At 33.6% G+C, this 27464-nt stretch overlaps 1 protein-coding gene and 1 non-coding gene across 2 annotated transcripts in view; one reads left to right on the top strand and one right to left on the bottom strand.

Annotated features, from left to right (window-relative positions):
* Positions 1–27464, bottom strand: part of CFAP47 (cilia and flagella associated protein 47) — a 469679-nt gene that overhangs the window by 348710 nt on the left and 93505 nt on the right. Inside the window, exons 22-25 of the mRNA XM_019019001.4 lie at positions 25785–25923; positions 9299–9393; positions 4807–4966; positions 1481–1676 (exon numbers count right to left, since the gene is read on the bottom strand). Coding sequence (XP_018874546.3) covers positions 1481–1676; positions 4807–4966; positions 9299–9393; positions 25785–25923 — 590 coding nt within the window. The remainder of the gene's footprint in view (positions 1–1480; positions 1677–4806; positions 4967–9298; positions 9394–25784; positions 25924–27464) is intronic.
* Positions 18659–18765, top strand: LOC115932455 (U6 spliceosomal RNA). Its single transcript, XR_004068735.2, has one exon. It is a non-coding gene; the product is annotated as a U6 spliceosomal RNA (small nuclear RNA).

Raw genomic sequence — 27464 nt, 5'->3', positions numbered from 1 at the left:
TCATGGTGGATCTTGTTATCTTTTCTTTATTGACTTTTAGTTTATTATATTTATTTTTGGAGAACATAGTCTATATTATGTCAACCCTTTAAAAATTTTTGAGACTTGAATTATAACTATAGAATCATACATTGTCAATTTCTATAAATGTCTCATGATTGATTTAAAAATGTGTATTCTCTAATTGTAACGTGCAATTTATACATGTTGAATGAAGCTTGTTACAAATACTGTTCAAATATCTTGTCTCTGGACTCATCAACACTTCTGAAACATGTGTTAATATCCTAGAGTTATGAAGGACTAGTCAAATTTTCCCAATTTTAATTTGGAGGTGACACATTTTAAGACTATTTTAATTATGCATAGAATTTTAGAATTCGGTTGGCTTTCAGGTGAATTTAATCTTTTACAATTATTTGATGACTTTTATATCTTAAAACCACACTTTACCTATAGAGGTTATTGCATTTGAAATTAATACTGCTACCCAGCTTTATTTTGGTTATGCTGTTATATCTCTTCCTATCATTTCACTTTGGTGCTTTTCAGCTGAGGGTGATTTTGCTCCCCAGGAGACAAGTAGCCATGTGTAGAGATACATATTTTCTGTCATATCATGGGGAGGAACGCTATTGGATAGAGGCTATGGATGCTGCTAAACATTCTACAATAAACAACATAGCCTCCCACTATATATATTTATAGACTTTTCAGGTGTAATTAAGGTCTCTGATTAATTGACTTTGAATAAAGCAAGAGGGAAATTATCATGGATGGGTCTGACATAATCAGTTGAGATCACAAAAGAGGGTTTGAAAGTCAGAAGCAGAGAAGTCTGAGAGATGGTATACTTTTGGCCTTGAATTAGTTGTACACCATGTTGTGAGGATGTGACCACATGGCTAGGACTTGAGGGTGGACTGAGTGTGTCCCTAGGCAAAAAATGATGCTTTAGTTCTATAAGGACCATGAAATTAATTCTGTCAACAACTTGAGAGCTTGGAGGAAGACTGAGCCTCAAGTGAAAGTGCCACTCCAGCCAACACCTTGACTTCTGCTTATTGAGACACTCAGCAGAGGATGCAGCTAAGACAGCTGGACTACTAAGTCAGAGAAACTGCAAGATAATAAACAAATTCATGTTGTTTGAGATATCAAATGCATGTTTTAAGGCACCATGTTTGTGATAATTTTTCACATAGCACTAGAAAACTAATATATTGAATTTTTAGGCTTGCTTATTACTTCATGAAGAGAGACACAGCAAAAGAAAATTTACAAGAAAAATCAATGACTAACTGTGAGATAATTGAGAAAGATTTCTTGTTTTTTTTGTTAAATTTTAATGTATGGTTAAATATTTTAATAGTTCTTTCCAACTATAGAAACAAGCCATTCTTATATAATTCTTATATAACACAGAAACAAACAAAAAAGCACATAAAGAAAATGTGGTAAATTCACATTGAGTATTTACCTGAAATAGTTTTGAGGTAAAATGTTGATATCCATCACAGTTGTTATACCCAAAGGAACAGGAGTGAAAAATATAAATGGAGGGTCAAACAATAACTCTGGTGATTTTACTTCCCCAGTAAGACATAATATTTTATAGCAAACTGGAATATGATTTAAAAGCATAGGAATATCTGCTGTGTATGTCCCAGGACGATCTAATGAAAAACAAATTTTAAGGGTATTTTAAATTAGTTAAAACACACAAAAAATTTACATAGCTGAACTATTACTAAATTTCAAAATGTATGATGATGTTACAACTTAATGGGACAGAATAAATTACCCAGAAACAAGATTTAGCTTGCTGAAGAACTTAAGAGACGTAATGAGGTGCTGTTGAAAGAAAACTATTTTAAAGTACAGCTTGACTAGAAATGGAGCAAGTCTCTTTAATGTAGATTTTCATAATTTGGAGAAAATAAATATACCCTGGGAAAGCAGTGCAATTGAACATTTAAAAAAGTATTTTCTGTGTTTTAATAGAAGCTTCCCAGGCCTTTAAAATATGCACTATGAAGATGAGGATAGATCATTGCCATAAGGATCCCAGGGGACTACTGAGAAAAGGAGGTCCTGAGATGAAAGGAATGTGCTGTATCCCAAATTTTTAAGTTTAAGAAATACTACCAGGGTTGACTGGCCAATTTTACCTGGTAGGAAAGGACAGGAAATTCCCACGCCATAGCTTAATAAGAGAAAAGGTAGTTTGCGTTAGAGAGCAGGGCTCAACATGGGAAGCTGAAAGCTAGTTTCTGGGGACAGTTTCCATCACAGCGAGTGATCAATACCCTTTCACACTGAAATCTCCAAGCATAGTGTGTGATAGAGAGAAAAGAGTGACCCAGTGATTGTGATTTCAAGCTGATATCTTAGAACCCTAAAATGGGACACCAGTGCACCCTAGCAAAGATTGGGGCCATCAAGGGTATCTTCAGAGCAGAAAATGACAGTGCACTGGGTGATGCAAGACCATGTTCAAAAGTGGCACTTAGTGCTAGAAGCAAAAGCAATGGACTCATTGAAATCATCAGCCATGCTAGTGCTCTCTGTACTGAAGGCCATTACTTAATCAAATAAGCCCTTTACCTGATCAAGTAAGTAGTCTAGGGTTCTTGGAAAAAGGGAGGCAGCTGGAGAGGAAAGGAGAGGAGGAACAGAAAAATAATGGGCTCCCTACTAATAATGACAAATGAGTACTGGAAAGACTATGTGAAAAATTTAAATAAATTACATATACTTTGAGCTGATAAAATAAGCTATAAGAGAATGTATGTATTTAAAACATTACAAATCTATAGGGAAATAATGGTTTCATTTCATAAATTTGATATTGTTAAATTTGTTTTGGGGAGAAAAAATAATTTCAGAGTTAGGGAAGGTTTTAAGATTTATTGAATTCTGGATTTTGAAAGGCCTACTTTGAGATTATTTCAGAATTTCAGACCTCTTAAATGGTTCTAGGGTGATAGAGAAGGGGATTCTTTGTATAACTTCAGACTATTGGAGATTCAATCATACCCTTTTTAAGCTGAGAGTGTTTTCTCTCTCATCTGAGATGTAATTTATAAAGGCATTTTAAGCATGTTTAATTCTTAAGAGTTAGGTTGTATTAGCCAGGCATGGTGGAGTGCGCCTCTAGTCCCAGCTACTCGGGAGCCTGAGGCAGAATAATCGTTTGAACCTGGGAAGTAAATGTTGCAGTGAGCTGAGATCGCACCACTGCACTCCAGCCTGGGCGACAGGGCGAGACTCCATCTCCAACAACAACAACAACAACAACAACAACAACAACAACAACAACAAAGAGTAAAGTTGGGAGCCTAATAAAAGAAACCACAGATATGACTGCTAGGGCCCAGTGCATATTGAAAGAAAAGTCAAATGGAAATGTTTTTTATTTCCTTCTAGATGGACCAGTCCAGTCCATTTTATCTGAGTATAAATGTTGACAGGCACATAAAGGAGAAGTTCTGAACAGAAAAATGGATGGTAGGTTCAGCTGGAATAGACTTTGTGCTATTTCTTTCAAACCAGAATATGGAAGAAATGGAGACGAAACTAGAGAAATACATAATAAAACTTAATTATTTTTACTAAACAAATTTCAGAATGCAAAGAATAGTTGGTATTTTCTATCATATTTTCAGAGATTTAAAGAGAGGTAATAAAAAGATTAAACATTTTTAAGCCTACTAATCATAATATGCTATGAGATGTTTCTCACACACAAAGCTAAAATGATTATACAATGCCATGCTAATAGATATAGTAGAACATCAACTTAATGCAACACAGTGCTAATAGAATATTATTGAGAGAGAGAGAGCACACTTCAATGAACTCTCTAATAAGCTTTAAAGCTATAATAGATTCTTACCCTGCCTGAACTTCTACTGATAACTGAGCCAGTTGTGGGTATTTTATCTAGATTACCACATGTGTAAAACTTAGTGTCCTCAGAATTTGGGTATTTTATAAGTCTAATAAAATGAAAAACAGATTACATTGCACTATAGTGGCTGAATGTGATAAGCAGAATTCTGAGAATGTTCCTCAAAAAATTAAAAATAGAGCTACCATATGATCCAGTAATCTCAAAGGAAATGAAATCAGTATCTCAGATATCTGCACTCCTATGTTTATTGCAGCAATATTCACAATAGCCAGATTATAAAAGTGTCCATTGATGGATGAGTGGATAAATAAATTGTGATGTATGTACACAATAGACTATTATTCATACATACAAAAGAAGAAAATCCTGCCCTTTCCAAAAAAAAAAAAATGATTGAACCTAGAGGACATTATTGTAAGTAAAATAAGTCAGACACTGAAAGACAATTACTGTATAATCTCACTCATATGGAATCTAAAAAGTCAAACTCATGGAAGCAGAGTGTAGGGCATTGTTTTCTAGGGGCTTGGGAGTGGGGGAAATGGGGAGATGTTGATCAAAGGGTACAAACTTTCAGTTATAAGATGAACAAGTTTCTGGGGATCTAATGTACAACATGGGTGATGATGGATATGTAATTTCATTGTGGCAATCATTACACAATGTATACATACATCAAATCCTCACATTGTACACCTTGAATATATACCAACTTTGTCAATTAAATAATGTAACATTCAAAAATGAGATTAATAAAATTGCATTATTTATAATTATTCAAATTAAAAGAAATAACAAATAATCTAAATTTCTGTATACATAATAAAACAATTTCATATATGAAGGATAAATTGAAAGTATAACTACAAATATAGGAGAAAATATCTTACTTGGACAGAAACTTATGGAAACATTATACTTTTCATTTGGTCGTAGAATCCCATTCAGTACACTGAACTTGAATGTGCCATCTTTGAAAAGTTTGCCAGTATTACTAAGATCCAAAGTCCATGTCACATGGTGTTTGGTAATGTTATATAAAACAAGATTCTGCTCACACACACAAAAAGACAAAAAAAGTTTAAAATTATAGCATGCAATCTAAAGTTTAGTTGTATTACCATCTCAATTTGATGAGCCTATGTATAAATTCAAATGATTAATCATAGATAAAATGCTTTAAAATGATATTAGACAAAGGGGTTTTTAGTCTGATGAAACTCTTCTCTATGGCATTGAAGTGGTAGACACATTATTCCATGCATTTTTCAAAACCCAAAGATCTTATGTAAACTTAAATGTATGTAAATCAAAAACAAGCAACCCAGCTGTAATACAGTGCATCACAGTCTGTAATCCATCTTGGAATGTTGATACACTGTCTTACAAATGTGTGAAATAACCTCATTGAATGTAGTTAGGGTAGGGAGAAATTGACGTCAGTAACTTTGAAAAACTGTGTTTCTGACTGAAAGCTACAAGGCTAAAGAGTAAGAATTGTGTATGAATAATGTACTCTAGGTGATAAACGTGTCAGCAATTTTAATAGGCTACAGGTTAGAAATTCTGAAACTTCTTTATTTGAAGTTAGGATTAAAAAATAAGTAAATAAAGTGTAAAAAATGAGAGGCAGATTTCTCACTGTCAGAGAAATTAGTCAAAAATGAGTAAGAGAGAAAGATGGGAATGGACATTGTGGTGCTAGATTAGAGATATCAGTCTGAGCTGGTGTTAGATGGATGTATGGATAGATAGAGAGAGAGAGGGACACATACATAAATAATTATAGGTATATGTGTCTATGTGGATTAGTATATATACACATATTTCCTGACTCTATTGTTGAAAGGGCCTAGAACCTGTGACAATGCAGTAGCAACTCTTATACACAGTACTTAGACCCTGGTTTCTAAATATCATTCTACAATAAAAAGTACTAGGGGATCTTGGAGAAATGTTGATTTTAGAGCTGGAGCAAGTAAAATAAAAGATGAGCCTGGAACATTTGGTAGTACCACTAAGAAAATACTTCAAAATCACAATGATGGGAGCCTGTCAAAGGACCAACGTAGAAGAGCTTATAATGGCCAAAGCAGAAACAATTTTAGCAACAAAATAAATAATGTAATATTAAATTATAACTGAAAGTATAAAAATAAATATATGTGTGTTCATGCTGACATATTATGTAATAAAATAAATAAATAGGGAGAGGAAATAATCTTTTTTAAAGAAAATTTCCAAGTAATACACGTAATATATAAGTAGAGCTTAACCTCCTACCACTTGATTGTAGGCTAAAATTGATCAGACAGTTCCAAAGGATAGAGTATGGAAAGTGAAAAATAGTAACTTCACAGTGGAGAAACCTAGAAGACATCACGAGTAATTAGTTATTTTCATATCATGTATTCCTTTATATGATGTGATAGAAAAATTATTTCACCTCGGTAACATTCTTCTCCAAAACCCATGGAAAATAAAAACTCAGTCTAATCAGGTGAAAAACACCAATCTCAAATTAAAAGACATTTTCAAAAAATGCTGGACAAATACTCTTTAAAATCGTGAAGATAATAAAAAATAAGCAAGATTGCGAGCCTGTCACAGGTTGGATGAGACTAAATGCAATGTGCTATCCTGGTTGGACCCTGGGACAGTAAATGGACATTAGTGAATAACCATTGACTTCTGAATAGAGTCTGTTGTTTAGTCAATAATGTACTAATGTTAATTTCTCATTTTAAAAAAATGCCCTATGGTAGTGTAAGGTAATGTTAGGTAAAGTTGGGTGAAAGCTATCAGAAATTCTCTGCACTACCTTTGAAACATTTTAGTAAATCTGAACATTATGGGCCTGACTTGCAGGCAGACTCATCTTTCCAATGTAACCTGCTATTAAAATAAAACTATCAACCAGGTTTTTTCATTAACTTTACTCTTCAAATATTTGAAGACTATAGAATGAGCCATACAATTATCACCACAACAAAATACATACCTCATTTCTTTCTAAAGCATGATTGATTTAAAACATATAGGATAAACAATGAGCCAATTTTTTTCCCAAGCCTTGAAGTACTCAAGCATCTATTTAGCTCTAACATTGGTATATCCTAACTATAAAAGGTTAATTTACACATTCTAAAGAAAACAACATGTTTCAATACAGAAAGTGAGCACAAAATCATACCAGCCATTTGAAGCTTAATTTTTGTCATTTTAAAATAAGGAAGTTATTATACTTCCAAAATACTATCTACCTTCTATATCTTATAATTCTGAGAAATGAACTGATACAGTTATCTATAAAGAAATATTGGTTAATTTGTTCATAATGTTTAGTGTTATTTTTTCTTTATATTTTTGTCAAAATGATATATGTATGCAGCTTACACAAAAAGTTCAAAATGCTTGTTTAAAAGCAGTTGTCCCACCAAATTCCTCTTCATCAAAAGTTCTGCTTCCCAGAAGCAACCAATTTTAGCCAATTGTGATTTGAGTTTTTATCTAAATGTGATGCCAATATGGCTTATGTTAGTTTTTTATTGCTGCCATAACAGATTACCACAAACATAGGGACTTAAGAAAACACAAATATATTGTTATATATCACAGTTCTGTAGATTAGAAGTCCAACGCAAATATCATTTGGCTAAGATCAACGTGTTAGCAGGAACTGTGTTCCTTTCTGAAAGCTCTAGGGAAGAGCCCATTTCATTTCCTTTTCTAGTTTCTAGAGGCCAGCTGCATTCCTCAGTTGGTGGCCTTCTTCCTCTAAGTTGAACACTGCAACACTCTGACCCTTCTGTCATCACATCTCCCTCTGAGCACAGTTAGAAAAGGTTCTCTGCTTTTAACCACTCATGTTATTAGATTGGGGCCACCTAGATAATTCAGGAAAATCTTCCCTTCTCCGAGTCCTTTACCATAATTACGTCAGCAAAGTATCTTTTGTGATATAAGGTCATGTATTCACAAATTTTGGAGATTAATACTTAAGCATCTTTGGGGCCATTATCTGCCTGCAGCATGAGTATTTTATGGTTTATCAGCTTCAGATATTGTCTTTTGATGGCCCACTAGGAAAAATGAAGACTCAGCTCCACTTCCTATTTTTTTCCTATTTTGGATATTCATATTTTTTAAAATTTTAAAATTCTTCCATTAGTCAACTTGGTAATTTTAAGCAAAATATATATATCTCTTGTTTTTCTTTTTCTCTGTACTTTAGACAATATCCTTTAATTACCCACTACGTAAAATGAATTTTATTTCTTTATTCCAAAATCCTTAAACCTTCAGTCAAATTAACCTTCCATAAACATATTAAGTCTTCTCTGTACCATATATCTTATATATTATGACTGCAAATATCATTCATGGGAAGTTTAAGTAGAAGATTAGAGTCACATTTTTTTTTTCTCCATGGGGCCAATGTCCCTCTTTCTCCTCAAAAGAGAGAATGCTATTGGTGTCTAGATCTTCTTTGCTTACATCGATTGAATAAAATTTCAATGATATAAAATAATCTCACACTTATGAAGGTATTGTTTTTATCTGAAATCCATTAAATTCAGTTAATTAAAGTTGCCTTTCTAGCCCCACACATAAGGTCTTTGTATCCTTGAAGTTCTATTCGAAGCAGTTTTCTTGACTTTTGATACTCTAAACAGTCACATTTTAATTTCAGTAGATCCTTTATTGATCTCTAACTATAATTTTATATAGCACTCTGCTATTTTTTATTAATGCAATGCTAAATATTCTCTCCATATAATTTTTCTTCAATGCTATAAAGGTTCAAAATTGGTTACAGGTATAGCAATATATAAGACAAAAAGGGGCAGTGCAAATACAAATTTCTATAATGTGTGCTGAGCTTCTTTTTTATGCATGTCTCTCTGTTTTCCTTCCTAATTAGAAGAGAGGCAGAGATATCCTGTAAGAAAAAATAGTAACTCAACTGAGAAGCTACTTTATTATTATTATTATTATTCAGATTTATTATTGCCCCCTAGCACATTTTCTGTTATCTATGGAATATATTTCATATTAATTTAAATCATAGCTTCCATTTGTATAAGGAGAATGGAATAATTTAATTATATTAAACTTATTTTAATATTCTTATTAATTATATGCATATATGTATTTATAAATAGCTGTATATGTATTTGTATATTTTGAAAATTACTCCTGAGAAATTTTATCTGTAAGTTTTCTAAAAAATGCCAGTATTCTTGCTCCAAAGAGCATAAACAATTGGGGAGAAATTAATCATAGGGAATAGTTCATATCACTCATGCTTATGAATAATCAACAAACTAGAATTCATAATCATGAAAAGAATTGTAAACTGTATCACTTCTTTATACATACCTGAGTTTTTGTGACCTTGTTATTAGGATTCATCTCATGTAAAGGGATTTCAAATACAAACTTAGTACTAGATAAGTTCAATGGTGATTGCAATGCTGTGAGAGGAACATAAATATACTGATAAAATATCAACAGATATAAGCCCATAGGTACTTCTTAGTATACTTTAAAACATTAAACAATAAGAAAATAAGATTTGTTTCTATATATTTTTATATTCCCAACCAGAAAATAAAATAACATTTAAAAACATTTCTAAAATATCTTGGTTTATTGAATTAACAAAGTTCCCTTTTGTGGAATTTTTTTAATGGTAATGAATTATAAGTAAAATAGGAAAATTATCCTTGAGATAATAAAAAAGATGATATTGAGCTAAGAAAAAAGTAAACAGAGCTAAAATGATCTCCACACTAGAGTTTGAACAACACAGAAGTGAACAGAAATGCAGAAGGAAAATTTATTGGAATACAGAGAAAATATTTAGCTGGCATAGTATGTAACATTTCCTAGATAAAACAAGAAAACTCTGGGAGTAAATGGCTGTTCTATGGAAGATTAAGAAAAGGGGTATCTGTAAAAATACTCACTGCATTAGAGAAGATATTATAATCTACTGGAAAAAACCTATACTTCTTGAAACTTACCTCTAAGACATTTGTAATTCTTAATGAAAACTAAAGGGTATCACCAGCTTTTGAAAAAAAAAGTAAATAAAATAAAACAATTTCTGATCCTAAAAATGTATGTATCTTACACGTGTTTTTACTATGCCACTGGAATTAATGGATGATTTGACAGGGGGCCAGGACATGTGGGATAGGAGAAAGTTATGGATAGTGTTCATCCTTGTGTTACTCCCAAAACCTGTCATGTGAAATCCTAAAAGAGACAATGTTACCACAGATATATAAAAAGTGGCACATGTAATATTGTATTTCCATTTACAAATTGGCATCTAGGAATAATCAGTGAAAATAATATGTTGACTATAACCTTAAAAACAAAGCATTGTTTTGGCATATTACTTCACCATTTAGAGAGTCTTATTTCATTAAAACAAATAAGTTATACTCTGCCTATCACAAATTTTTATAGAATCATTTTCTGAAGAAACCAAACCACCTAAGATTAAAGATCACAGACTAATTTCCCAGACATACTTTCTAAAATTAAAACATTCATTAGTATCCTGATTGCCAGACAGTGACATAATATTTAATGATAAAGCCAGCCTTTTGAGAGGTATTAATAAACATGAGCAAACAGGCAAGGGTCAATAGATATTAAAGAACTATTCAACATGAAAGAGAGACATAAAGGAAGAAATAATTCAGTAAAAATACTGAAAATGTAGTCAACAGAAAAAAGTCAATGAAATCTTATTAAAATTAGAAATAAAAGGTATTATTTTCCAAAAATAACAGGCTATAAATAAAGAAATAATTAGTAAATACTAAGAACTCTTGCTAGTTTAAAACTGCCAAAATAAGATTTTAAGATTTAGAAAAGTCAAGTAAGAAAAATATTGGGAAATTCAATAAAAAGATGAGGAAAAAGGCAATAAGAGAGACTGCCTAAGATAATAAATAAATATATATATGCATGTATATATACACATATATGACATAATCCATAAAGTATAAAATCCAACCAATAGTAATCTGAGAATATAGAAAACGATGATTGAAAATTTTCAGGAAATAATTTATGAACGCTTTGTAGAACTAAAGGACATGAGTTCCCCATTTGAAAGAACACAAAAATGGAACACAATAGTGAAGATCAAAACCTGTGGGTTATAGCAAAAGCAGTGCTAAGAGGGAAGTTTGCAGCATTAAGTGCCTACATCAAAAAAGAAGAAAGATCACAAATAACCTAATTTTACACCTTAAGGAACTAGGAAAACAAGAACAAACCAAAGCCAAAATTAGCAGAAGAAAAGAAATAAAGATCAGAGCAGAGCTAAATGAAATAGAAACTAAAAAACAACAAAAAGGATTAACAAAAAGAAAAGCTGGTTCTCAGAAAGTGTTTAAAAAATGGATAAGCTATTATACCAGCCAGACTAACAAAGGGAGAAGATTCAAATAGACACAATCAGCTATGAAAACAGAGACATTACAACTAATATGAGAGACATGCAAAAGATCATCAGAGACTATTATGAGCAACTGTACACTCACAAACTAGAAAATCTAGAGGAAATGGACAAATTCCTGGAAACATACAATCTCTAAGATTGAACCAGGAAGAAATAAAACTCCTGAACAGACCAATAATGAGTAATGACATTGAATCAGTAATTTAAAAAAGAAATCTACCACCCAAAAGAGCCCAGGACCAGTGTATTCATAGCCGAATTCTACCAAATATACAAAGAATTATACCAATCATCCTAAAACTATTTCCTGTAAGAACTGGAACATGACAAGGATGCCAGCTTTCACACTCCTATTCCACATAGTACTGGAGTCCTCACTGAAGCAATGAAGCAAGAGAAATAAATAAATAAATACATAAAAGGCACCCAAACTGAAAAAGAGGAAGTCAAACTATCCCTGCTCATTGATAAAATCTTACATCCTTTAAAGACTCTACTAAAAACCTCTGAGATTTGATAAATGAATTCTGTAAAGATTCAGCATACAAAATTAATATACAAAAATCAGTAGTGTTTCTATATACAAACAATAATCTAGCTGAGGATCAAATAATGACAGCAATCTCATTTACGATAGCTTAAAAATAAATAAAATACTAACCAAGGAAGTAAAAGATATCTATAAGGAGAGCTACAAAACACTGATGAAAGAAAACACAGATGACACAACAAATGGGAAAACATTTAATGCTTAGGGATTAGAAGAATCAATTATCATTAAATGGCCATACTGCCCAAAGCAATCTAGAGATTCAACACAATTTCTATCGAAGTACCAATGTCATTTTTCACAGAATTAGAAAAAACAATCCTAAAATTCATATCAGAATAATGAAACTGGACCCATACCTCTCACCATATACAAAAATTAATTAAAAATGGATTAAAGACCTAAATATAAAATCGTAATCTATAATGATCCTAGAAGAAAACATAGAAGAAGCTCTTCTAGACATTGACCCAGGCAAAGGATTCATAACCAAGTCCTCAAAACCAAAAACAACAAAAATAAAAATGGACAAATGGGACTTATTGTAACTACAAAGCCTCTGAACAGCAAAATAAACAAGAGAAAGAGTAAACAGACAACATACAAAATGGGAGAAAATATTAACTATGCATCTGACAAAGGACTAATATCCAGAATCTGTAAAGAACTTAACAAATCAAGAAGAACAAAACAAATAACCCCATTAAAAAGTGGGCAAAGGACAGGAAAAGAAACTTCTCAAAAAAAAGACAAACATGCAGCCAACAAACATGAAAAACATTTCAACATCACTAATTATCAGCGAGGTGCAAATTAAAACCACAATGAGATACTATCTTACACTAGTCAGAAAGGCTACTATTAAAAACTAAAAAAACAACAGATGTTAGTGAGGCTATGGAAAAAAAGTGAACACTTATATACTGTTGATGGGAATATAAGTTAGTACAACATTTATGGAAATAGTGTGGAGATTTCCCAAAGAACTAAAAATTGCACTACCATTTGATCTAGCTATCCCACTACTGGGCATAAACCCAAAAAGAAAGAAATCATGACATCAGAAAGACACCTGCACATGTTGGATAAAGAAAATGTGATACACACATATGCACACATGCATGCACACACACACACATACACGCACACCATGGAATAGTACTCAGCCATAAAAAAGAATGAAATCATGTATTTTGCAGCAACATGGATGAAAGTGGAAGCCATTATCCTCAATGCAATCACTCAGAAACAGAGTCAAATACTGCATGTTCTTACTTTTAAGTGGGAGGTAAACGGTGGAGACACATGGACATACCTCGTGGAGTAATAGACATTGGAGATTACAAAAGGTGGGATGGTGTGAGATGGCGAGGGTTGAAAACTTACCTACTGGCTACAATGCTCACTATTTGGATGATGGGTACCCTTAAAGCCTAGACTTCACCACCATGCAACATATGCATGTAAGACATCTGCATTTGTATCCCCTAAATATATATTTATGTGTGTGTATATATATTTATAATCATATATATATAATCATATATAATCATACATATATAATCATATATATATAATTATAATCATATATATGATCATATATATAATTATATATAATCATATATATGATCATATATATATGATCATATATATATATATATATATATGATGAGAGATTCACATGAAAGTCACCAGTATAAAATAATGGAACACCAGGAGAAAAGAGAAGTTTCTAAAAGCTTCAAAGAAGAAACACTGAGTAGCATACAATGGATATAGAAGAAAAATAACAGATTTCTAAATACAAGAGAAGATAGAAGACAATAACCATAGTTTCAAAATTTTGAAGAAAAATTATTTGAATACAAAATTATATATTCAATCGAATTATATCATTCAAATGTGGGAGGAAAAATGATACTTTCAGACATGAAAATTCTCAAAAAATTAACTCCCTTGGAGTTAATGATGGACTTGATCAGAGTTTTTTGTTAACACTGAAATGGTATTCACAGTGGACTTATAAGAAGAAGGCCTTTGACATACCTGCCTAGAGAGCTTATCAAAAATACATAGAATTTATGAATTTATGGAGCATGGATGACAAGGAGTAGAAATTTATCATACAGGCATTTTGTATCTATGTAACTATTAAGAGTACAAAAATAAGGAGCATCAAACAAAAATGGCATTCTTTGGGAACAAGGTTTATAGAAATGTCATTCAAAATGATCTAATAAACAGCATGAGGACTAATGTTAATTATATTATATTGTGTACTGGAAATTTCCTAAGAGAGCAGATTTTAAGTAATTTTGCCACCAAAAAATGTAACTGTGTGGGATGATGGATATGACGGATATGTTAATTTGCTTGACTATAGAAATCATTTCACTATGTATATGTATATCAAAACATCATGTTGTACAACTTAAATATACACAATAAAAATTTAAAAACTCACCTGTTAATTCAAAACTAAAAGGAATCCTAGGGAGGGAGAAAAGAACAATTTGGAAGATGTGTCTGACAGATCTCATCTTCTTGAAGAAGAAATGCTACATCTTTGCCTAATTTTTCTTGTATCATTTGAATCATTAGTGAACTTTGGTTTTGGTTAAGTTATATAATACAGGTAAGTCTGATTTTACATCTCAAATTTTTGTGGAAGGACAAAAATATCTGTAAATGCGTTACATATGTACTTTTTGGAAGTACCAAATGTCTAATAAAGTATTACATATTTACCAACCCTCTAGCTGACAAAGACATTCTAAATTTTCAAGCAATGTTAGACGTCATGAACAAGAGAGATTTTCCATAAATTTAACAAAGAGATCTATCGGAAAATGAATAATGCTAAAGGCAAATAACAAATCTTGGAAGACATTCACATTAAATATAAAAATAATATAAACAGCTCACCCAAATCTACCAGACAAATACAAAAACTTAAAAAGCAAAGGTACTTTACTTAAAGGTGAAGTATATGAACAGACAAGTTACATAAAAATATACAATTAAAAGCAAAGGTAGGAAATTCTCATCCTCATGAGCAATCAAACTGAACATTGAAATAATATATTTTTAATCACAGAGAAAGATATACAAATTCTTTTTTTTTTATAGACACCATCTTACTTTATCACCCAGGCTGGAGTGCAGTAGCAGGATCATAGCTCACTACTAGGTTCAAGAGATACTCGCGCCCCAGCCTCCTGAGTAGCTGGGTCTACAGATATGCGTCACCACATTCAACTACTTTTTTTTTTTTCATTTTTATTTAGAGACAGGGTCTCACTGTGCTACCCAGGTTGGTCTCAAATTTCTAGCTTCAAGGGACCCTCTAGCCTTAGCCTCCCAAAGTGCTAGGATTATAGGTGTGAGCAGAAATTACCAGTCAAGATAGCCAATTTCTTCAAGTCAACATTAATAAGATTTTACACCAAGGAGGGAGTAAAACGGTACAACCCTTTAGAAATGTTCTGTGACAACATTCATCTAGAATCTTTAACATGTATGCACTTTAGAAATAATAAAATCCATTTTGAGAATCTCTCCAAAAAATTCTAAATAAGAAAAAAAGTATTATACAAAAAATTTTCACTACCACAATATTTATATTAACAAGAAGGTAAAAGGAAGAAACAACCTAAATGCTTATGATGATGTTTAGGTCACCTAGAAGAGACACTTACGGGATGAATTTTTTTTGCACTAGCTCTCAGGGTTAATTTAAATAATTAATAAGGAACTACAATATCCAAGTAAAACATTCTATTAAGATTAAACAGAGAGAGAATGAGTGCAGCAAAATGTTGAAACAGAAGGTCCTCCCTGCAAGGTCACCATTTAACAAGTATCTACACAAAAAAAGCAACTTCATAAGAACCAAAAATCAAGTGACCACTAACAGCACCTGGTTTCAACTTCATAACACTGAAAGAGGCTGAAGAAGTAGGTAAAACAGTCATGAATCACTGACATCACCTGTTCCAAATACCCGGCAGTGGCAGTACGGTACTGCCCTGTTAGAGCAGAAAGTCAAACTGGATCAAACACAACTGACATCTACCCATGGAGGGAGTGTTTAAACCAGCCCTAGCCAGAAGTGAATCACTGATCCCAGTAGTCGAAAACTGAGTTCCCACAAGCCTCGCCACCTCAAAATAAAGTGCTGTGGAACCCTAGATAAAATTGAAAGGCAGTCTAGCCCACATGGACAGCAATTCCTAGGTAAGTCCTAATGGCCGAGCTGGGCCCAGAGCCAGTGTTCTGGGGAGGCACGTGACCTAATAAGACACCAGCTGGGGGAGCTAAGTAGGTGCTCGCATCACACATCCTCTAACTCAAGGCTGCAGAGCACACAGCTCCAAAGAGATCCCTCTCTTTTACACTTGAGGAGAAGAGAGGCAAAAGCAGGAAGGACTTTGTCTTACATTTTGGATAAGAGCTCAGCTGCAGCAGGAGAGGGCACCAGTCAGGATCATAAGCTCCTTTTCCAGACCCTAGCTTTCACATGACATTTCTAGAAACACCATGGGCCAGAAGTACACCCTCTGCCTTGAAGGGGAGAACTCAGTCCTGGCAGTATTCATCACCTGTTAAGAGCCTGTGGGTCCTGAATAATCAGCAGTGACTCCCAAGTTCTACATCAAGGGCCTTGGGTGAGACTCTGAGACTTGATGGCTTCAGGTGAGACTCAGCACATTAAGAGCTGTGGTGGCTATAGGGTGAGAAAAGCAGAGGGAAAAGTAATGGGGACTTTGTCTTGCACCTTAGGTACCAGGTCAGCAACAGTGGGGGAGAGCACCAAGCGGGCTCTTGGGATTCCCAATTCCAGAACTTGGCTCTTGGGTGACATTTCTAGACATGCCCTGGGCCGGGGGGAGCCCACTACTCTGAAGGCTGAGTCCCAGGACAGGCAGCATTCACCACAAGCTGACTGAAGAGCCCTTGTGCCTTAAGGAAACATCAGCAGTAGTCTGGCAGCACTCCCTGTGGGCCTGTGGTGGCAGTGGCCACATGATGAGGCTCCTCTGCCTTTGGAACGGGGAAGAAAGAGTGGGAAGAACTGCATCTTGTGGTTTGTGTGCTAGCTCAGCTGCAGTATAATAGAACATCAGAGAAACATGTAAGGTTTTTGACTCTAGTCCCTGGCTCCAGGACAACACCTCTGGACCCACCCGGGGCCTGGGGGAATCTGCTGTCCTGAAGGAAAAGACACAAGACTGGTTGGTTTTGCCACCATCTGACTGTACAGCCCTAGGGCCTTGAGTGAACATAGGTGGTAGCCAGGGAGTGGCTATAGGAGGCATTGGGTGAAACTGAGTGCTGTGCTTCAGGTCTGACACAGCATAGTCCTAGTGGTGGTGGCCACAGAAGTACTTGTATCACTCCACTCCCAACTCCATGTGTCTCAGAACAGAGAGAGAGAGACTCTGTTCATTTGGGAGAAAGTAATGAAAAGGTCAAGTCTCTGCCTGATAATTCAGAGAATTCTTCTGGATCTTGTCCAAAATCATCAAGGTGGTCCCTTTCTGATTCTGCAAGAATCACAGTGTTATTGGGCTTGGGGTGCCCCCTAAAGCAGACACAGCTTAGATCACAAAACCCAAGTCCTTTCAAATATCTGGAAAACCTACCCAAGAAGGACACGTACAAACAATCTCAGAATGTGAACACTACAATAACTACATAACTCTTGAATGCCCAGACACAGACAAACATCTACAAGTATCAGGATCACCCAGGAAAACATGGCCTCATCAAATGAACTACATAAGACACAAGGGACCAATCCTGGAGAATCAGAAACATGTGACTGTTCAGAAAGAGGATTCAAAATAGTTATTTTGAGGAAACTCAAAGACATTCAAGATAATAAAGAAAAGGAATTCACAATTCTATAGATAAGATTAACAAAGAGACTGAAATAATTTTTAAAAATCAAGCAGAAATTCTGGAGCTGAAAAATGCAATTTGCATCAGAGTTCTAATGGGAGAACTGATCAAGCAGAATAAAGAACCAGTGAGCTCAAAGAAAGTCTATTTAAAAATACAGTCAGAGGAGATAAAATAAAAAAAAATAAAAAAAATTAAGCATGCTTACAGGATCTGGAAAATAGCCTCAGAAGGACAAATCTAAGAGTTACTGCCCTTAAAGAGGCAACAGACAGAGAGAGGGGTAGAAAGTTGCTTCAAAAGGATAATAACGAAGAACTTCCCAAATTTAGAGAAAGATATATAAATATCCAAGTTATAGAACACCAAGCAGATTTAAGCCAAAGAAGACTACCTCAAGGGATTTAATAATCAAAATTCCAAGATCAAGGATAAAGAAAGAATCCTAAAAGCAGACAAAAGAGAAGAAACAAATAAGATACATAGGAGCTCCAACATGTCTAGCAGCAGATCTTTCAGTGAAAACCTTACAGGCCGGGTTGGAGTGGTATGAAATATTTAAAGTACTGAAGAAAAAAAAACTTTTAGCCTAGAATAGTATGTCTGGCAAAATTATCCTTCGAACATGAAGGAGAAATGAAGACTTTCTCAGACAAACAAAAGCTAAGGGATTTGATCAACACCAGAATTGTCCTACAAGGAATGCATGGAGTACTTCAATCAGAAAGCAAATGGTGTTAATGGGCAGTAAGAAGTCATCTGAAGGTACAAAACTCACCGGGAATAAGAAGGACACACACAAGTGCTCACGTCGGAGGCACATATACTAAAATTGGAATGATACAGAGAAGATTAGCATGGCCCCTGCAAAAGGATGACATGCAAATTCATGAAGTGTTCCATATTTTTTGGAACCAACCCAAATGCCCATCAATGATATACTGGATAAAGAAAATGTGGCACATATACACCATGGAATACTATGCAGCCATAAACAAAATAAGTTCATGTTCTTTGCAGTGACATGGATGAAGCTGGAAACCATCATCCTCAGCAAACTAACACAGGAACAGAAAGCCAAACACCGCATGTTCTCACTCATTAGTGAGAGCTGAACAGTGAGAACACACGGACACAGGGAGGGGAACATCATACATTGGGGCCTGTCGGGGGGTGGGGGGAAAGGGGAGGGATAGCATTAGAACAAATACCTAATGCATGTGGGGCTTAAAACCTAGATGATGGGTTGATGGGTGCAGCAAACCACCATGGCACATGTATACCTATGTAACAAACCTGCACATTCTGCACATGTATCCCAGAACTTAAGTACAGTAAAATGAGTAAATAAAAAATTAAAAAAATAAAAACACAAAAAATTAGCCAGGCATGGTGGTGCATGCCTGTAGTCCCAGCTACTCAGAAGGCTGAGGCAGGAGAATCACTTGAACCCAGGAGGTTGAGGGTTGCAGGGCCAAGATCACGCCACTGCACTCCAGCCTGGGCAACAAAGCAAGACACCATCTCAAAAAAGAGAAAAATTAAAAAAAGAAGGACACACAAAAAACAAATATTATAGCACTGTAACTATGGTGTGTAAAATACTCTTACATAGACTAAATGATGATCCAATCAAAAATAATAATTGCAACACCTTTTCAAGACATAGTACCATAAGATACAAATAGAGACAACAAAAAATTAAAAAGCAGAGGGATGAAGTTAAGGCATAAAGTTTTTATTGGTTTTCTTTTTGCTTTTTTATTTGTTTTTCATGCAAATAGTGTTACCTTGTTATTAGCTTAAAAGGAAAGGTTATCAGATACTATTTGCAAACCTCATGGTAACCTCAAACCAAAAAAATACAACAGATACACTAAACATAAAAAGTGAGAGACTAAATTATATCACCAAAGAAAATCACCATCCCTAAGAGGAAGACAGGAAGGAAACAAAGAAGAAAACAAAGACCACAAAACAAGCAGAAAAGAAATAACAAAATTCAAGAAGTAAGTCCTTACTTAACAATAATAACATCAAATGTAAATGGATTGGCTGAACGGATAAAAGTACAAGACCCAGTGACCTGCTGCCTATAAGCAACACACTTCATCTATTAATATAAAGACCCACATAGACTGAAAACAAAGTGATGGAAAAGATATTTCATTCCAACAGAAACCAAAAAAGAGCAGGAGTAGCTACACTTTTATCAGACAAAATAGGTTTCAAGGCAAAAACTATAAGAAGAGACAAAGAAGGTCACTATATAATGATAAAGGAGTCAATTCAGCAAGAAGATATAACAATTATAAATGTATATGAACCCAACACTGGAGCACTCAGATATACAAAGCAAATATTATTAGACCTAAAGAAACAAATAGATCTGAATGCAATAATAGCTAGAGTCTTCAACACTCCACTTTCAGCATTGGACAGATCTCCCAAACAGAAAATCCAAAAAGAAGCATTTGACTTAATCTACACTATAGACCAAAAGGATCTAATAGATATATACAGAACATTTCATCCAATGGCTACAGAATACATATTCTTCTTCTCAGCACGTGGATCATTCTCAACGAAGAATCATATGTCAGGTCCCAAAACAAGTCTTAAAACATTCAAAATTTGAAATTATATCAAGCATCTTCTCTGAATACAATTGAACAAAACAAGAAATCAATAATAAGAGGAATTTTGGAAACTATACAAATTCACAGAAAGAAAACATAACATATCCAAACCTATGGGATACAGCAACAGCAATACTAAAAGGGAAGTTTATAGCTATAAGTGTCTACATCAGAAAAGAGGAAAATCTTCAAATAACCTAATGATGCATCTTAAAAAACTATAAAAACAAGAACAAACCAGAATTAGTAGAAAAAAATAAGATCTGAGCAGAAATTTTAAAAAACGAAATGAAGAGAGTACAAAAGATCAATGAAACGAAAAGTTGTTGTTTTGAAGAGTTAAACAAAATTGACAAACCTTTAGCCAGACTAACTAAAAAACAAGAGAGAAGATCCAAATAAATAAAATCAGAGATTTTAAAAAAGGCTTATTACAACTGATACTGCAGAAATTCAAAGGGTCATTAGTGGCTACTATGAGCAACTATATACCAATAAATTGGAAAAATCTAGGAGAAATTGATAAATTCCTAGACACATACAATGCACCAAGATTGAACCATGTTGGGGTTCAGTCAGGCTGGTGGGAAAATATTAGATAGTTATAGTAATAGCGACAAACTCTCTTGGAAGGCCTGAGAGTTTGCATAGCTTCACATTGCTTGGCTGAAGGCAGCCAGGGTCTCTTTGCAGGAGCCAGAAAGATTAGGGTGCAAATACAAAGGAATGTGTGGAGTTTATCTTACCAAACTGTTTACTTATATGCGCCTAAGACTAACCTTTGTCCTACCACAGGTGCTTAACTGCCTCCTACTCCGGGGAGGAGGTCGGCAGAAGTTTATTACCTGCAAATCGTGTTTGCTTTAGGCCTAGGAACCTGGCCTTGAATCTTTACCCTCTAGTGATGTTTACTCAGGACCTTTTAATCTTTACTAAATAAATGCAAATCTCACTGACTGATTGAGGCGGCAGTCTCAACTGTTTACAGGACTCTGCTGGAGTCTGTAAGAGGCTCAGACATTCAGCTGGACTGGCAAAGCAGAATATCTGTGTGTCGGTGTACTTCATTCATCTGTCGCTGGGTCAGGGGTCTGCAAGGGACAGACCCCCCCACAACTGGTGCCCCTGTGTGAGGAGCACTACCACAGAACCAGGGGGAAATTCCAAACTTCAACAGACCAATAATAAGTGATGAGATTCAAGACATAATAAAAAGTCTCTTAGTAAGGAAAACCTGGTATCATCACTGTTGTATTCCACCAAACATTTAAAGAACTAATACCAATCCTCTTCAAACTATTCTGAAAAATAGAAGACAATGGAATACTTCCAAATTCATTCTATGAGGCCAGTATTCCTCTGATACCAAAACCAGACAATGACACATTAAAAAAAAAAAAAAGATAGGACAGGCCAATATCGCTGATGAATATTGATGCAAAAATCTTCAACAAAATACTAGCAAATCAAATTCAGCAATATATTAAAATGATCATTCATCATGACCAAGTGGGATTCATCCCTGGGATGCAAGAATGGAATAATATATGTAAATCAATCAATGTGATACATCATATCAACAGAATGAAGGACAAAAACCATGTGATCATTTCCATTAATGCTGAAAAAACACTTGATAAAATTCAACATCCTTTCATGATAAAAGCCCTCAAAAAACTGGGGATAGAAGAACAATTCCTCAACGTAATAAAAGTCATACATGACAGACCCACAGATAGTATCAAACTGAAAGCCTTCCTCTAAGATATGAAACATGACAAGGATACTCACTTTCTCCACTGTTACTCAACATAATACTGGAAATCCTAGCCAGAGCAATCAAACAAGAGAAAGAAATAAAGACATACAAATTGGAAAGGAGGAGGTAAAATTAACCTTGTTTGCAGAGCAACATTATCTTGTATTTGGAAAAATCTAAAGACTACATCAAACAATATTATAAATGACAAATTCAGTAGAGTTACAAGATACAAAATCGACAGAAAAACCAGTAGATTTCTATATGCCAACAGCAAACAGCATGAAAAAGCAATTTTAAAAGTATTCCCATTTACAATAGCCATAAATAAAATTAAGTACCTAGAAATTAACTTCATCAAAGAAGTGAAAGACCTCTACAATGAAAATTATGAAACATTAATGAAAGAAATTGAAGAGGGCGCCAAAAAAATGGGATGATATTTCATGTTCTCGGTTTGGAAGAGTCACTATTGTAAAAATATCCATATTACCCAAAGCAATCTACAGAGTCAATCTAATCCCTATCAAAATACCAATGACATTCTTCACAGAAACTGAAAAATCAATCCTAAAATTTATATGGAACCACAAAAGATCCACTATCTTAGGCAAAAGTTCAAAACTAGAGGAATAACATTACCTGACTTTATACTACCTAGCTATAATAATCAAAACAGACGGTACTGGCAGAAAAACAGACACATAGACAAACGCAATGAAATAGACAAACCAGAAACAAATCCACACACCTACTGTGAACTCGTTTTCAACAAAAAAGCCAAGAAAACACAATGGGGAAAAGACTCACTTCAATAAATGGCACAGGAAAACTGGATATCCATATGCAGAAGAATGAAACTACACCACTATCTCTCACCATATACAAAAATAAAATAAAAAGTAATTACAGACTTAAATCCAAGACCTCAAACTATGAAACTTCTACAAGGAAATATTGGGGAAACTCTCCAGGACATTGGTCCAGGCAAAAATTTCTTGAATAATACTCATAAGCACAGGCAACCAAAGCAAAACTGGACAAATGATATCACATCAAATTTAAAAAGCTTCTGTGCAGCAAAGTAAACAATCCACAAAGTGAAGAGACAATACCCCAATGGGATAAAATATTTGCAAACTACCCATCTGACAAGGGTGTATCTGTACCACATTTTCTTTATCCAGCAATCTGTTGATGGAACCTTAGGTTGCTTCCTAACTGGGCTATCATGAACAGTGCTGCAACAAACATGGAAGTGCAGATATCTCTTTGATACACTAATTTCCTTTCTTTTCGGTATATGCCCAGCAGTGGGATTGCTGGATCATATGCTAGCTTTATTTGTATTTTTTTGAGGAAACTTCAAACTTCAAATGGGTTAATAACCAGAATATGTAAGGACCTCAGACAACTCTATGAGAAAAAATCTAATAATCCGATTTAAAATTGAGCAAAAGAATAGACATTTCTCAGAAGAAAACATACAAATGGCAAACAGACACATGAAAATGTGCTCAACATCATTGATCATCACAGAAATGCAAATCAAAACTACATGAGATATCATCTCCCCTCAGTTAAAATGGCTTTTGTCCAAAAGATAGGCAAAAACAAATGCTGGTGAGGATACGGAGAAAAGGGAAGGAACCCTTGTATACTGTTCGTTGATGCGAATGTAAATTAGTAGAACCACTATGGAGAAAAGTTTGAAGTTTCCTCAAAAAAAAAAAAAAAAAAGGACTGGCATAAGATCCAGCAATCCCACTGTTGGGCATATACCCAAAAGAAAGGAAATCAGTATATCAAAGAGATATCTGCACTCACATGTTTGTTGCAGCACTGTTCACGATAGCCAAATTAGAAAGCATCCTAAGGTTCTATCAACAGATTACTGGATAAAGAAAATGTGGTACAGATACATAATGGAGTACTATTTATCCATAAAAAGAATGAGATCCTGTCATTAGCAACAATATGAATGGAACTGGAGGTCATTATGTTAAATGAAATAAGCCAAGCACAGAAAGACAAACATCACATGTTCTCACTTATTTGTGGGATCTACAAATGAAAATGATTGAACTCATGGAGACAGAGAGCAGAAGGATGGTTACTACAGGCTGTGAAGGGTAGTAGGTGGATGAGGGGCAGGATGAGGGGATGGTTTATGGGTACAAAAGCATAATTAGAAAGAATGAATAAGACTTAGTATTAGCTAGCACAACAGGGTGACTACAGTCAATAATAATTTAATTATACACTTAAAAATAACCAAAAGAGTATCATTGAATTGTTTCTAATACAAAAAATAAATGCTTGATGGGATGGATACCCCATATTCCATGATGTGATTATTACCCATTGCATGCCAGTATCAAAACATCTCATGTACCCCATAAAGATATACACCTACTATGTGCCCCCAAAAATTAAAAATTAAAAAATAAAATGAAACAGAGCTGGTTTCAACTTAGCATAAGCAGTAAGATCACAAGCATATTAAAAAAATACATTAACAAAAGGGATATATAGAACAAAAAAGATATCAAAATATTAAGAACACTTTAAATATTTGAATTTCAGATATTTTTGCTTCTACACTTTCCAATTTTCTTTAACAATGCTATCTTAATTTTTAATTTTCAAACAAGTAAATGTTTTGAAAGCTTATCTACCTAATTCAGGAAGCAATATTAGATTATGATTACTTTCCAAAAGAAATTCTTAATTCAAAGGGAAAAACTTTAACTTCATTGAGCCTCCGTATCAGCTGTGGAATTCCTAATTCTGGATTTTAAATGAGAGTGAAATATTTTTATCATGTGCATGCTATTTTCGTGAGACCTCTCTTACTAGTTACCAAATGCAATTATTAACTGATATGATACTCCCTACTATTTTATAATTAATGACAATTTAACTTAATATCAGAACTATAAAAACAAAATATAGACTTCTTTTATTTTCATGAAAAATACACATATATAATTGAAAGCAAAGCCAACTTGCAAAAATGTAATTTGCAGAGTACATCAGATTTTATCTTTTAATATTTGAAGAAAATGAGTAGATAAATATTCAGCAAAACTTTCAAATTTACAAAATACTTCTTCTTTTCATGTACTTGGTCTTTTAGTAACCCATCCCTTTGGAATAGAGATATGTTCTTAAACAAAATTCTTATTATTTTATTTTATGTTAAATGCATTTTGTAATATTTTAATAATTTATATTTTGTCTTAATTATTTAAAATTGACCACATAATAATGTACTAAATCGGCCTGATTTTCATTCTATTATCTTTTTTTTAGCAAGTTGCTTGCCAGAGATTATATCTGCGCTGTTTGTCAACATTCAAATCTCATAGACTCAATTTAAGTGACACACAAAGGAATCCTCTTAAAATTTTATTTTCTAATATTTCCATTTATGAAAAACAAATAGCATATTCTATTTTTTATCTTTTAGATACTTAAGTGTAAATCTTTGGCCTACCCACACCAGTTGATTATTTTATATTACATACCAGTAGCTTGAACGTAACATGGTCGGATAAGTGGTACTGTTTTTGGATTCGAAGGAGAACTGGACAAATATTTAGTGTAGAGCTTTGAAGACTCAAAGAAATTAATCTGAACTTGAATGATAAATTCAACTACTGTCACCTGATAGAAAAAAAAATACATTATACTTGTTAATTTTTGCTTTGTGAAATATGGGATACTATTTATTTAGCCAAACAGCAGTTTTTAAAAAGCAGTTTTAAAAAATAAAATTATCTTGCGACATTGAACTACATTTTTTAAAAAAAGATGGTTCATTTTTAATGAGTTCAAAAATAATTCAAAAAAATAAAAATAAATTTTTAAAATAATTCTTATTCATTCAAAATGAACCAGATTTTAAATATAAAATCCAAAGCGGTAAATATTTAGGAAGAAATTATAGGAAAAAAAATCCTTGTAATCCTTGGGTAAGCAAAGATTCTTAAATACAAAAGCAACCGTCTATTAAACTATCTATTAAAAAGCAATTAAATTGTACAGTACCAATTGTTTAATCTGTTATTTTAAAAGACATTATTAAGAAAATAAAAGTATAAGTCAAAAACCCATTTCTCACAAAAAATCTATCTTGTATCCAAAGTACATAAAGAATACTCAAAGTTCAATTTAAGAAAATGAACTAATGAAAAAAGTTGGTGAAATATTTGAAAAGACACTTCAGAAAAGAAGCTATACAAATTACACATTAGCACATGGAAAGATGTTTCATACTAAGGAAATGCAAATTGAAACCGTATGAGATATCACTTCACACCTATCACAATTGCTTAAACAAAAATAACATGTGAACACGTAAAACACATACATTGCTGATGAGAATGCAAAATTTTATAGTTACTTTGAAAAACAAGTTTCTTCATTATTAGAAAGTGAACTATATATTTCACATAAAGCTCAGGACTCCCAAATTTAGGTGTTTACCCAAGAGAAGTGAAACTTATTCATACAACTTATTCATTATTGCCAAAAACTGAAAATAATCCAAATGCTCTCCAAATGGTGAATGAATAACAAACTTACTTTTCAACAATAAAAGAATGAACTACTGTTGCATACAATAATGTGGATGAATTTCAAATTTATTATGCTAAGTGAGAGAAGTCAGACTGAAAACCTCATGATTACCTTATGAATACCTTATGATTTCACTTATATGACATTCTATAAAAGGCAAAATTATGGGGTCAAATTCAGATTAGTGTTTGCCATGGACTAGAGGTGGAGGAGGGGATGAATACTAGGTCTTAATTCATTCTTTTTAACTATGTTTTTGTACCCATTAACCATCGATACCTCCCTCTCATTCACCTAGTACCCTTCACAGCCTATAGTAATACACACAATAAAATGTACAGAAGGTGATGCAACTGTTCTCTATATTGATTTTGTTATTTTTTTGCCCAATTGTATACATTTGTTAATTGTTCATATATGCGAAAGAGACTTTTAGTTTATGCACATTTTTTAAAAAGTTAAAGCGAATTCCTTGGCTCTGATTTTTATACATCTGGATTCAAAACCCGAAATGGACTGACAATATCGGCACCCAGGCAGGTGAATCATAAAACAATTAACACTCAGAACTACAAAATATATTTGCAATTATATAGTGCTAGCCCCTCATTTTGAAAAAAAGAATA

Source organism: Gorilla gorilla, chromosome X (genome assembly GCF_029281585.2).
Source record: "Gorilla gorilla gorilla isolate KB3781 chromosome X, NHGRI_mGorGor1-v2.1_pri, whole genome shotgun sequence".
NCBI lineage: Eukaryota > Metazoa > Chordata > Mammalia > Primates > Hominidae > Gorilla > Gorilla gorilla.
This window is presented reverse-complemented; position numbering and strand designations above follow the sequence as displayed.